General features: G+C 62.6%; 1 protein-coding gene across 1 annotated transcript in view; it reads left to right on the top strand.

Annotated features, from left to right (window-relative positions):
- The first annotated feature begins 1,078 nt into the window (after positions 1 to 1,078).
- ZNF236 (zinc finger protein 236) overlaps positions 1,079 to 13,589 on the top strand; it is a 60,010-nt gene continuing 47,499 nt past the window's right edge. Inside the window, exons 1-3 of the mRNA XM_090285379.1 lie at positions 1,079 to 1,238; positions 8,452 to 8,594; positions 9,251 to 9,415. Of these exons, the coding sequence (XP_090141505.1) occupies positions 1,133 to 1,238; positions 8,452 to 8,594; positions 9,251 to 9,415 (414 nt within the window). The 5' untranslated portion in view covers positions 1,079 to 1,132. The remainder of the gene's footprint in view (positions 1,239 to 8,451; positions 8,595 to 9,250; positions 9,416 to 13,589) is intronic.

Raw genomic sequence — 13,589 nt, 5'->3', positions numbered from 1 at the left:
ACGAGCGCTTAAAACGTCAGTTAATAGTTACTGAACCCCACTGGCCGGCGGTCCCCGGCCTTTTCGGCACAGGGGCCGCTTCCACGGGAGGCGGATTCCCCGGACGGGGGGGGCGGGGCTCAGGGGTGCCCACGGGAGCGGGGCCCGGGGAGGAGGGGGGCCCGGGGGCCGGTCCTGCTGCTCACGCCGGAGAGAAAGCTCTCCTGCTTCTACCATCGGGCCGCCTGCCGGGCTTTTCCAGGAGCGGAGTCACCAGTGGAGACACCAGTGAGGACGCGCGGAGCCTGGGCAGGGAGTCCCCGCCGCTTCTGCTGTTGTCCCCACTGCGCCCTCCGCCGGGGAAGACCTGCGGAGCCCCGTTAGAAGGCCCCCACGGGCTGCGACGGCGCCGGAAGAGGGTCCGCCGCGTCCTAAGTGTCCTCGGGCTCGCGAGGTTCTCCGCGGACTTCCTACCCCCGCCCAAGCGCTCCGGCGTCTCTCCTGCCCCTGAATTCCCTCGGCACGCGGGGCACGTGGTGGGCGACCTTGCTCGACAGCCTGGATTCCGACGCCGAGGTCGGCAGCCTCGGTTCCCTGGACGCGCGTGAGCCGGTGACCCCCCTCCCCCGACAGCGCAGCGCGGCCGCGTTAGGGCTCGTGGGCGCTCCCGCCGCGGGCTCCCCGGGGCCTGGGGGGTCCCGGTGCACCCCGGGCCGCGCCTTCGCTCCCGCCTGTCGAAGGGCACATTCCCCAGTTACCGCCCCAGCGGGGCGCTGGTCCCGGGTCCACGTGGGGAGGGTCCTCCAGGCGACGCGGGCCCTCGGGGTCCGGGCCGCCAGGTGACGCCGCCCGCCCGTCCGCCCTGCCGGCGCCGCCGGGCCCGAACGCGGAGCGCGCATGCGCGGGGCGCCCTCCCCGCCCCCACCCCGCGCCCGCCGCCCCCAGCGCGGCCCGAGCCATGGAGCCCGGCGCGGTGGGCGCGGTTCCGGCGCCGCCGTTCGCTCGCTCGGCCGCCTTCCCCCCGTGAGTCCCGCGGGCGCTCGGCCGGGCCCGGCGGCCGCCCGCCAGGGCCGCTCGGCCCGCCTCCGCGCTCGGCCGGGCGCGCGCCGCGTCCCCGCGGCCTGTCCCCGCGCGTGCGCGCTCCGCCGCGCGTATGTGTGTGAGTGTGTGTGCGGCCGAGGGTGGGCCGCCGCCGCCGCCGACGATGCCGCGGGGCCGCCCCCCGAAGCCCAGGGAGAGCAAGGCGCGCGGCGACTCCGGTAAGCGGCCCCCGCCCGCCGCGGCTGTGCCGCTCCGCGCGAATGTAGTCCCCGGATGCGGCGCGCAGGGCGCCGGGGGCGGCCGGGCCGGGCGGGGCGGCGGGAAGCCGGGCGGGCCGGGCGGGCCGGGAGGGCCGGGGACGGCGCAGCGGCCCTGCGCCCCGCCGCCGTCGCCGCCGCCGCCCGACTGCGCCGCCCGCCCGCCGACTGCCGGCCGCAGGCGCGGGCGGAATGATACGGCGCGGCCCTCCGCCGGCTGGGCCTACTTTCCTGGGCCGGCGGCTGCGGCGGGCCGAGGGCGAGGCGCGCGCCGCCCTCCGCCCTCCCCCTCCCCCTCCCCCTCCTCTTCCCTCCCCCCGCCCCCTCCCTGCCCCTCCTCCTCCTCCTCCTCCCTCCACCTCCCCGCGCGGCCCGGCGTCGCCCGCCCGCGGGGATCGCGCCCCGCCCGGCCCCGCCGCCCGGCCGGGGAGGCTTGTGGGCGCAGGTGCTGGCGCGGCCGGGCGCCGGGGATGACAGCGGGGCCCGCGGCGGGCGCGGGTCGCAGGGCCGGTCCCAGGCCCCTCGCAGCGGGGACCGCGTGGGCCGCGTGGGCAGCCAGGGCCCTGGGCTGCGGGCGCTCGCTCCGCACCTGCGCCGCTGGGCGCGCCCCTTGCTGACCGCGGCCGCCGGGGGAGGGATGCAGGGCGGACGGGGCGTCAGGGACACGCGCTCCAGCCAGGACGGAGCCCTGCGCGCGGCCGCCCCGTTGTCGCGGTGGCTCGCTCCGTTCGCTGCCCACTGGCTGACTCTTGCCAAGCCTCCCGCGAGAGGCCGCGTCGGCGCGCGTCTGGGGCCCTTGGGGCAGGCGCGGGGGACAGAAGGGCCGCACTGCCCCAGCCGTCCCGTCTTACCGCGTGGCCTCGTGGGTCCTGTGGCCGGGCCGCCAGGGTGTGTGTCCCCGCCCCGTGCTGGGCTCTGCCAGCGGGACCTGTCATGCGTGCCCGCCGGCCACCGAGTGGCCCGCCCCGGTTAAAGCTTCTGAGGGGGCGCCTGCTCCCTGGACGGCGCCGCCTGGGCCGGGTCCCCACTGCTCTGGCGCGGCCTCGCGCCCCCCCCCCCCCCCCCCCCGGGTCCTGCTGCCACGGGTCTGTGTCCGGCCCTGCTGTGCTCCTGGGGGGGGCGGGGCACGTGCCCTTGCCGCCGCCCGGGTTTTCCAGGGGCGCCGGGGGCCTGCAAAGCGGGCTCACGTGGCGCTGACGCGGTTTGGCTCTGTCCCTCGGTGCCCACGTGCACCAGTCGCAGCAGCAGGAGGCGAGGCGGAGGTGGCAGCCGACCGTGAGGCTGTCCCGCACCCCCATCCCCCGGGCCGTGCGCTGGGGGCTGCGCGGGCGCGGGCGCGGCGGGGGTAGGACCGCGCCTGCCTGTCGTCCAGGCGCCGCTGAAGTGAAAACTCTTCCTGCTACTTTTTTCAGAGAGTATTTTGTCATAAAAATGGGTATATCACATGTAACAGATTTATTTTAGGCAAATAAATATTTTAAAATTGCTTGGCTTTAGTTTCTAATAGAGTAAATGTCAATAAACGTAACCTATGTGCTTAAGGTCTTTGGGTCCCCAGTGACGTGCGAGAAGGGAGGGGGCCTGGGACCAAAGCGTCCCCGGACCGTCAGTCCCTGTTCACTTCCTCAGTCCTGGTCCTCGTGACCCGCAACTACTTTTCTGTCGCCCGTTACGAGTGCTGTTTCTAAGGAGAACCCGGAAGGTGGGTGGGGATCTTTACCCTCCCGGGAAACGAGGCTCAGGGGGGGAAGAGCTTTGGAAGGAAGGCCCAGCTGGGAAGAGTCCGAGTTGGGGTTTGAATAGACATTTGAGTCTCAGGTGTGCATTTCATGGCCTTGCGTGTGGGTCGGTTCATTCACGCAGCACCCGTGTGTGGTGGGTCCCACACTCAGGCCTGGGGGGACAGACTTCAGGGGAAGTGACTGGCCTCAGCACCCCCAGGAAACCCCCCAGCGGCGCAGGCTGGTGGGCGCCCTTGGCAGCAGGGAAGTCTGGGCTTCCCGGGGAGAACGACGTGGACCAGAAGCCCCCGGGGGTGGCGAGGACTGGGCCTGCTCAGACATGTTTCTTAAGCAGCAGCTGGCCGGGGAGCCCAGGACAGGAGCGGGCCTTCTCTCTAAGCGGCCCGGGGAGCGGCCGTGACAACTCCCTCTGTGCCTGGCAAGGACTGTCTTGGTCATTTCACTCTTCTCTTTGCAAGCAGTAACTTGACCTTGATGGGAACTGCACCGGGGGTCTTTGGGGGCTGCCCTGGGCTTTTGCAGTAGGGGGGGCACAAAGGCTCCTCCCAAGCTGGCGCCTTTACTTGGCTGCCCGCTCAGTCTCTGTTTTCGGGTGGAAAGCCGCGCGGGCCCACAAGCCCTTTCCTGCTCTGGCTGCTAGTTCAGGCCATAGCAGCGTTTCACAGTGGAATTTGGGCTCCGCTCTTTCCCCCCAAGGAGACGAGCCCCTGGGATGAGCAGGGCACCTGAGCTGCACTGTTGAGCAGGCAGCAGGAGTCCCGGAGCCCCCTGGCGTGGCGGGGACGCGTTTGCTTAGCAGCACCGCTAGGCATTGTTGGTGGGGGGCAGTTAGGAGGAGACAGATTCTGTTTAAAATTGTGACTTTCTAACCACAGCAGGCACCCAAGGATGGAAAGGTTTCCTCATGAAGGAGCACCCTTCACGCTCTATAACTGAACTCCTTAGGGAGGCAGAAACTTGGAGCATTTAGAATTTTGAGGAGAGTGGATGACCTAACACTTAAACTGTAAAGATTTCACGATCCTGGCATCAGTAGTGAGTTAATATGGGTTCTAAATCTTAGTCTTTGACTTCAGTGGGAGAACCACACTAAACCACAGTTCTTCATCAGAGTCAGTTCTGCGGTTTTTGTGTGGTTACTCTAGGTCAGGGTCTTCACATTGTTTCTGCACAAAGATGGGGTCTCTGAGCGGAAGGAATTAGCCGTGGTTTTCAGACCCCTCTTCAGTCGTAGAACCTGACATGACGGATCAGGGCAAGGCCTCAGTGGTGGCTTTCACCCTTGGCACCTCGCCGGAGTCCCTTACGCGGAGCCTTCCAGGCGGGCCCCAAGTGTCGCCACCTGGTGGTCAAGGTCAAGGGTGAGTGAGAGCCACTGGCCTACGGAAAAGCTGCTCTGTAGCCCGCACCTCTGAGGGGCCCTCGCCTCAGTCCCTCCCAGCCGAGCTGAGAACTGTTGCTCCTGTGGATGAAAACGAAGAATTCATGTGACCTAATCAAGCGTGTGGGCAGACTGCGCCCCGAATTCAGAAGTCAGGCTCGCTTGTCTGGGATCAGACCATGGCTGCAAAGGCGTGAAGCCGCTGACGGTGCGGGTGGTGACGGCAGCCCCCGGCAGCCCCGGGCCCCCCGCCCGCCGCGTGCCGACGGCCTGGCTTAGGGCCTTCCCGGAGGAGCCTGGGGTGTGCTCGAGGGGTTGTTTCGACTGGGTAGGACGTAGTCCTCGAGGTGCCCGGATCGTCAGTGAAGGGTTTCGAGGGCTCTCATACGGAACCAGCACCTAGGCCGTTAGCAGTACCCTAAAGCCCTGTTACCTCTAACCAGGTCCTGCCCCCCCCCCCCCCCGTCTTCTTCCAACGCCCACTTCTGATGCCGTAGGTGGGGCTTGGCTGTGCGTGCACTGAGCTGAGTGCGCCCTTCCTCCAGCATTTGTTGGTGTGAGGGTTTCCCTGTTACAGGCAGAGCCGTGTTCCTTTCCGCAGTCATGTGGTTTTCCGTCCTGTGTACACGCTGTCCCTTGTTCATCCTTTGTGCTGTAGGTGATTGGGGTGTTTCCCGTTAGGGGCCGTTAGAAATAAGTGCTGCTGTGAGCTTCTGTGCACCTCTGGGTCAAAGGGGGCAGAGCAGTCTTCCTGGGAGGCCGCCACGCACGCTTCTGTACACGTAGGAGAGTGGTTTCTCGTTCTCTTCTTCTGTCTGCGTATCCACATGAAGTTTAACTAAAACTGAAGCGCTGTGATATATGTCTTTCTTTTGGATTCCTGTCTTTTCCTCTAGATCAGGGTCACCTACCTCAGCCTCGCCTTCCTGGGAAAGGGCACGGGAACAAGCCGCCCTCGTCACCTGTGGTGGCTTTTGTGCCACACCAGCACATTCGACAGAGACCTCTGACGCACAAAGGCTAGAGCATTTCCCACGTGGCCATTCCCAGGAGCGGCTGGCCTTCCCCTGCCCTGGGTAGTAAGCTGTGGTTCCGCTCCAGCCGCCCGCGCGCCCGAGTCCCTGGAGGGCCCCTGCCTCCCGCGCTCCAGCACCACAGTTGGGGCGCCGGGTGACAAAGGCACGCTTTCTACAGAAACGGCCTTTGTAGTCCCGGAGGCCCAGTCTCCAAGCAGATGAGGACCTTCGTCCTAGTCCTGGGACGGGGAGGCTGGGTGCCGTCCTGAGCAGTGGCCTCCAGAGACGAGCCCAGAGATGGCAGCCTGCCGTCTGCGGCCCCGCTCTGCCCGGTCCCGTGCGCCGCGTCTTCCTGCCCGCGGCTAAGGGGCGCCTGGCGCACTTGCTCTGGTTGGTGATGCCAGAGGCGGCGTCTTCCGAGTCTGACTGCGCCATCGTCATCGGTGCGGGGACTTCCGCGGCCCCAGGGCCCCCTGCAATGTTAGTGGCCATGGTGCTGCGAGGACGCGAGCGGCCTGGCCCTGTGGGGGACCGCTAACGAGCCTGACCAGGCGTTTGTCTCAGCTCTGCCACAGTCTGGTTCCCATCATCCACCATGATACCAGCGCCGGGCTGGGGAATGTCCACAGCGGGCACTTGCTCATAATCAGCGTCCAGGTGACATGGCTGTGACCACAGCCCGTATAGACGTGTATGCAGTGTCTTGTATTAGAGGGAGCTAGGAGCACCCCACCCGTCCCCAGTGCGCTCCCTCCGGTCCCGGCTCTCCTGAGGTAATGACTGTCCTGATGCCTAACAGCCCAGGTCAGTGCTGCCCACGCAGGGCACGCGAGGAGCTGAAGCCGCCCGCGTGCTCCCTGTGGCATGGCGCCCGCCGGCCCCTGCGGGGCTCGCTGCTGCGGTGCTGCAGCCAGCCGCAGGCCGCGCGTGCTCTCCGTGGGCGGCACAGCAGGCCCTCGTGTCCCGGCCTCCTGCGCTGCGGCTGTCGCTGAAGCCACGCGTGCTTGCGAGCTGCCCGGGGCCTCGGCCGGCTCTCAGTTGGATGCATTTTATGCTAAAAGAACATGAACCGTCTTCGGCTTACAGTTGGCATCGACTGCTGTTGCCAGAGTCCAAGTCCACCCGCCGTCGGGGCACGAAGAGGACGGAGGGTCTCGGGCGGCGTGGGAGCGCGCCTCTGGGAGCGCGTCCGGCAGAGGTGTCGCTTGCTGCTGCGCGGCCTGCCGCCGGCCCCTTGTGTGAGCTTGGCCAGGTGGCCTCATCCCTCTGGGGTCTCAGTTTCCTCGGCAGTGCCACACAGGCGCGGGGGTGTGACTCAGCCCCAAGTAAGTTTTACTTCAGTCTTTTTGAATAGGTGACGCATCACAGCGGTTCTAAATGGTAAAGTCGGGGAGTCCCCTTTCCCAGCTCCGTTCCCACAGGGTCGTTGCCCCTTGTCAGGCGGTTGCTGCGTGGGAGCAGACACGGGGGTGCCTGCGCCCCTTCCCGGGGGAACACAGCACCTGCAGCCTAGTCCCTCTCCCACGGACTGCACTGCGGGCGACCTGTCCTTGTGAGTGTTCTGCTCCCAGGTGAGGGCCTTGTCAGTGGTGAATAGAGTGGAACAGACGCAGGAGGTGAACTGCGGAGAGCAGAGCCCGTCCCTGGCTCTGCCGCCCCTCAGCCCCTTCCTAACCTCGGCCTGCTTCTCGGTACCAAGTGTCCCAAAGGGAGCAGTGACGTGTCAGCTGCTGTGGTTCCCTCATCGTGTGCTCTGGGCCTCGGGAGTCACAGAACGTCCCGCGGGGTTCAGTGCAGGCGTTCGAGAGCAGGGTCTCGGGCCAGGATGTGGGGCTGGTTAGGAAACAGAACCCAGTCAGGTATCTTCTCGGCAGAGGGCCCGACTCCCTTGTGAACGGAGCTGCAGTCCTGATTTACAGCCGGGTTTCTCAGAACTGGAGTTGGCTTTACTGGAGAACCTGCCAGAACTTCTGAAGCTGCTCAGTCCCTGCCCACTTCCTACAGGGCATGCGCCCCCATCCCCCTGCCTGTCCTACAGAGGTCAGCTCCTGCGCAGGCAGGTTTCTGCCTCAGGCCTGAGGCCACTGGCCGGACTGGGAACTGCGGGCCGTTTGCTCGGAAGAGGCGGGGGTGCCTTTCAGCTCCGGTGGCGCAGAAACAAGGCTTTCCTGAGCCTTCAACCCGCCCCCGCCCCTACGCCCAGATTTCTAAATTCTCATCTCTTGGGGTCAAATTTGCTACTGTTGTAGGTGGCATTTCTTTCTTTTTATAATTAATATATATCGTACGTTTCTGCTCAAATGATAAGACGTGGAGTATATTCACTTACTCTGAAGAATCGGGGAGATTGAGAACGTTTTTATTTTATGACCTTGTTGACAGGTGTTGGCGATGATGCCGTGGTTATCTTTATGGGAGATGCTTTGTAGTTTACAGCCATTGACCTCACCCGGTTCAGAGACGCACACGTGAGAGCTGAGGGCTGTCCAGGGCTCTGGTCCTTGACCTCCCGACACTGACAGACAGACAGAACAGCGTTTCTTCTCCTTTTGACGTACTCTTGCTTCTCAGCAGTTTTCAGAGGTTGGTGAGGCCATGAAGTAGCATTTCTGTTCCGACTGGAGTTTTGTTTCCTGGGTGACTCAGGAGCCTGTGCGGGTCCCTGATGTACTCTGAGCGGCTCCGAGGTGGAGGGCCGCCAGGGGCTGTGGCGACGGAGTAACAACAGGCAGCCGCAGGCCAGGCTGCGGACATGTGTCTTCTTCTGGCTTCAGCTCCCCTGTGCGGGTGGGTCTCAGGTCTCCGGAGGTCCTAGGAAGGACTTCAGGTTCTCTTGTCCCATGTCTCAGTCATGTCAGCGTTTCTCATTTCTAACTTAAAACATGTCCAGTTAAAAAGTTCAAGATATCACTAGTTGCATCTAAAATCTCATAAAATGTTGACATAATTTGGTTTCTGAACAATAACCAAATAATGTTATTTATGTGATGGAATAACAACTGGTGTTTATTGTCTATACTTATGCAATTTTATAGATGGAGTTTTGACGTTGAATGCGGAGAACACTAATTATGCCTGTCAAGCTCCAAACTTCCATAAATGTGAAATCTGTCTGCTATCTTTTCCCAAAGAGTCCCAGTTTCAACGCCACATGAGGGATCACGAGCGGAACGACAAGGTATGGACTCCGGGAGGGTCGCGGCTCTCCTCCGGGAGGCAGGGGCTCGCGGGCCGTCGCAGAGCGGACACGCCAGCTGTGCCCCTGGAGCCCAGGCTGGGACTGGCTCTGCCCTGCTGCTGTCCCAGGGTGACGGATGCTAACAGCAGTGCCCGCAGGCAGGAGGCCCCCACGGCTGAAAGTCTGTGAATGCGGACTCAGCCCTCACGAGGGCCTTGGTATTTCAGAGAGAACTGCGTGCTAGTGATTCCTTCTTCCTGCAAGGACGTGGAGTAAGTGGCAGGATACCTTCCTTTGGGGTCCGCTTCAGACCGAGAGTGGCAGCCCTGTCCCAGCTGAGTAAAATGTGTGTGATCACTTGGTTCCCTTGAAGCGGCTCTGTCCACAGCAGAGGAGCTGGTCAGGAAAGAAGGGACAGGCGTGGCCAGTGCGAGGTCTCTCCCTGCTGGCACCCTGGGGACCTCCCTCCTGCCGGGGTGTGCTGTCCTCGTGCCCACAGAAATGTCCCTGAGGAGCCACATGTGTTGGTTTGGCAGCTGCTGACGTCGGGGCAGCAGAGATCTCAGAAGTTCCTTGGAAAGATTGCAGATTATGGTTCCTATTAACACGCGAATGACGTTGACCGTTGCGGCTTCTTGACTTTTCTCTCCAAATAGCCGCATCGATGCGACCAGTGCCCCCAGACCTTTAACGTCGCGTTCAACCTGACCCTGCACAAATGCACCCACAATGGGGAGGACCCCACCTGTCCCGTGTGCCACAAGAAGTTCTCCAGGGTGGCCAGTCTCAAGGCGCACGTCATGCTGCATGAGAAGGAGGAGGTAACTGTGCCGGCCTTCGCTGGCTGGCCTGGGGAGCTCGGGGGTGGGGGGTGGGGTGGGATGCGTGAGCCCCGCCTCTGGCCCAGGTCTCCGGGGGGCAGCGGGCAATGGGCCGCAGCTGGTCTCCGGCCACTGGGAAGCGTCTGCCTCTCCGGCCGTGCCGCTGGGGGTAGAGGCACTTCTGTGCGGTGTGCTCGGAGGATTAAACACGTCTCCATCCGCTAGAGGAGGTCCCCTACCTTTCTTGTTGTTCACAGAATTAATTCTGTGGGGATCTGTAGTGGCCAGAGTACCTTTTCTGCCTGTGAAGACGGCCCCCGGCCCTGACGTGGGACCTGGGGAGAAGAGCAGGCATTCCTGTGGCCGGCAGCTTTCCAGGTGGCCGGGCCGCCCCGCTATGGCTGGGCGCGGGGGTCTCGTTTCCAGTGTAAGGGGCGGTGGCTTTGAAAGTATTGCCCTTCCGCCCCAGTTTTTACAGTAGAAAGTTAGGAGAATGCACAAAGTAAGGAAGAGAACGTAAAAGTCACATGTAATCCTCTTGTTCAGGGTTAATTACAGGTAACTTTGGTATGTTTTTCCTCCTAAGACAGAAAAACAAATGCAGTATTTAAGTTACATGTATAAAATGTACATCCTAAAAGTTGAGTTCCTGCTTTTTGTGTAGGTGTCTGTACTTTTTGTTTATCTTTAAATTTTCATATAAAATCATTTATTGTTCATCCTTTAAAACTTTGTGTAAGTGAAGCATGTGTCATCTGGGAGCAGTCCAGTCTCTGCCACATGTGACTCCAGCCCCCGAGGGTGCTCGGACATGCCCAGGCCCCGCAGCGCCCCCCACCCCCACCCCCTGCGCCCTCATCCTCTGCACCGTCTCTCCAGCCCGCATTGCAGGCCTCGTCACGCCACGCCCGTTGCTCCCAGAGCGGCGCGGTCCTGGGCGCAGGCCGCTGGGGTGGCGTGTTCCGGCTGCCTCCAGCCATTGTGCACACAGGGCAGACAAAGCTGCCTGGCCCATGTCCTCGCGCACGTCTGGGCACACGGGCCAGGACAGTGGCGCTCCAGGCAAGCGGTCTGTACCCAGGGGGACGATTCGGTTGTCACTCCTGCGGGGCAGGGGTGAGGTGCTGCAGGCACCTGGGGACCAGAGGCCAGAGGTGCTCCTGAAAGTCCTTCAGTGCACAGTCCCCTCCCCCACCTCGCCAAAGGAGGGTCTGGTTCCTGGATCAGGAGTTGCTGGGTCAAAGCAGATGTGACTTTAGCGTTGTGATAGGTATGGCCAAATGGTTCTCCAGAGAGGTTCGCTCTGTTTATGTGCAGCCAGCAGTGCGTGGAAACGCCCCTTTCTGCACACCGTGGCAGCTTCTGGGTTACGAACCGTCTTTTCCGCGCTGGTCATTGTAATTTACATTTTCTGAATTATGAGTGAAGTTTAGTATTTTCTGTCTTTTATTTGGGGGGCGGCTGGGGGTTACAGGGCTGTGCTTATAGAACTGCGTCAGCTGCTCACATAACTAGGGAGTTCCGGGGTTGGCCTTTCGGTTTCTGACACTTCTCCCCTGGCATGAACTGTTAGATTGTCAAATACTCAGAGTTTTAATCTGTTCATTCATGCACATGTGACTTGCTTGGAAATACTTCCCATGGCTAGAGTTACTATGTTTAAATCCTGCCACGTCTTCTAGTGCAGGTATGTGCCCGGTACAGTACACGCGCCCGTTCCACAAGCCACAGGCCCACACCGCCCCCAGCCCAGGCAGGTCCCCCGTTCCCGAGGACACTGGCTCCCACATGGCAGCACACCCTGGGGCTGTTGACAGCGGTGGCCGGTGACGTGGCTGCCCTCCTGCAAAGCCCAAGGCGTGCACAGTGGGCGCGAGCTCAGGGCCATTTGACTCGGCTGGCTCCTGCTTCCCGGCCACCTCTGTCCCGCTCCTGAGACCTGCGGTGCAGCCACGTTCGGTCAGTGTGGACACAGGGACGGCCCAAAGCAGGGCAGGGGCTGAGGGCTGGGGAGTCCGGTAACCCACCTTCTCCCAGAAGACAAGACACACAAACAAGAAGCGCCCTGTCCCCTCTGTCCCCCCCCACCCCGGGCCTTGCCTCGGGGAGAGACGGCCTGGTTTTTCCAGTTTGTCTTGCTGGTTTCCCTTTGGAATGATAAACTGATGTTTGTGTGCTTCTTGTTTTCCTGCTCTGGTTTGTTGTGAGTGTAAACTTCAGAATTTTGCTGACTGAAAATGAGTTGGTAGTTTTTGGCTGCATTCAATTTTTAGATTGTTCCAGGGGAGAACTGAACCTGTTTACAGAATTGAATCTTTATCATCAGGGTAATGTTTTGTTCACGTGGATTCAATGCATTAGTTACATTTATTCTGAAGTGGTTTAGATTTTTATGGATAGAATTTGGACGGGTTCTTTCGGTGACATGTTGTGTGTTATTTGTCTGTAGGAAAGAGTGCCTTTTAGTCTGCTGCTTTGTAGCCAGTCACCTACCAGGTTTTCAGCGACAAAGAGTGGGCAGTAAGGTTTGGTTTCGGCCACCTCGTGGGGGGTTGCGCATGGTCACCGTTGGGTCCTTATCTGTTGCCACAGCATGTCGTGATCACGGTGGCCCACCGCCTCCTCGGTGTGTTTCTGTGAACACGTCACGCCTCGAGGAGCGGTCCCGTGAGGACGTGTGGCGACGAGCGCTTGGCCCTGGCCTCCCAGCCCCTGCGGGTCTGAGCAGTCCCAGAGGGGGTCGCAGACACCCCGTCACTGCTTCACCCCCAGGCCCCTCACTACATGCCCCTGGAAGCAGGGCACATCCTTGGGACCACCAGACGGACACCACACTCCGGAGCTGAGCCTGGCCGCAGTAACGTCTCCGGCGGCCCCACCCAGCCTGGCGGGCCTGTCCTGGTGGCCGAGACAGGAGTCTGAGCGGAAGAGGGCTCTCCCTGGGCCTGCAGGGACAGAGGGAGGTGGGGTCGGGACCAGGTGACGCCCACAGTGTGGGCCTGACGCAGAGGCGGTCCCTGCAGCTCCGGGCAGATGTCCTCAGGCCCCTCAGGCCACCGCCCTGCGCCGCAGTGTCTCCAGGTCCTCACTGAAGCCACAGCTCGCATCCTGCTGGTTCAGCCGCCGGCCCCGAGTGCTGGGACGGGAACGTCTGTCTTACTGAGCGCGGAGCCCGCTGAGGCGCGGCCGCACATGGACTGGGTACGGCGCGGCTTCCCCAGCCGGGAATTTCCTGTTCCTTGTGGATCTGCACTTGGTCCGCTTCCTCACCGCCGCAGCTGCCGGGGCCCAGCTTCCCCAGCACACGTCACGGGAGTGAGCGCGCTCGGCGGGTCGTCCGTGTGTGTGTTTGGGGTGGTGAGTGCGCGGGTCCCGTGGGGCTGGCTGCCCCTGGGCTCCCCGGGGGGGTACGGGGCCTGGGCGCCTCGCTCTCCGGGGGCCTGAGGCCGAACAGCCTCGTTTTTCCTGTGAAGGGCAGACATTGCTCTGTCTTCGCAGAGAAGGAGGCAGCTGGTGGTGGGAACGGGAAGCCTATTTTGGGAAGTGGGAGCAGAAGCCGAGCAGGGACGAAAGCGGCCACGTGACGTACAACATGCAGCACGCGTGGGTCATGGTGGAGAGCTGATCGGTGCTTGGTGGGCGTGGGCGTGGGAGCGCGCGGTGCCTATCCGCCGGGCGGGGGCGGAGGTGCCGGCTTGTGTCAGGTGAGGGTGTGGGAAGCCTGCGCCTCGGACGGACCAAGAAGGCTTCCGGCTGGTGGGGGTGGTGGCCAGAGAGGTGAGGTGGGGTAAGAGCACGTGGTGTGGGCTGGATGAGATGCGTGAGACCCAGCTGTGCGCGCGTGTGCGAACGTGTGAGTGCGTACATGAGTGTGCATGTGTGTGAGGGCGTTGTGCGCATGTGCGAGTACGTGTGCATGTGCGTGTGCATGCGAGTGTGTGTGAGTGCGTGTGCATGCGTGTGAGCGTGTGAAGCATGTGTGGCCCTTGAGCAGGACGGGGCATGTGGCCGCCTCCGCCATCCGCCCCCCCCAACCCCCCCGCCCCCCCCCCCCCCCCCCCCCGACTGCACTGCCCTGACCTCAGGCCACGCGCGGACAGCCCCGGGGCAGGGAGGCCCTCAGCCGCCTCCGCCCTGAAGAGGATCGGCAGTAACTTTTTTTTTTTTTTTTAAC

Source organism: Furipterus horrens, unplaced genomic scaffold (genome assembly GCF_987537825.1).
Source record: "Furipterus horrens unplaced genomic scaffold, mFurHor1.1.pri manual_scaffold_8, whole genome shotgun sequence".
Taxonomy (NCBI): Eukaryota; Metazoa; Chordata; class Mammalia; order Chiroptera; family Furipteridae; genus Furipterus; species Furipterus horrens.
The sequence above is the reverse complement of the archived record's forward strand: the minus strand, read 5'-3'. Positions and strand labels throughout refer to the sequence as shown.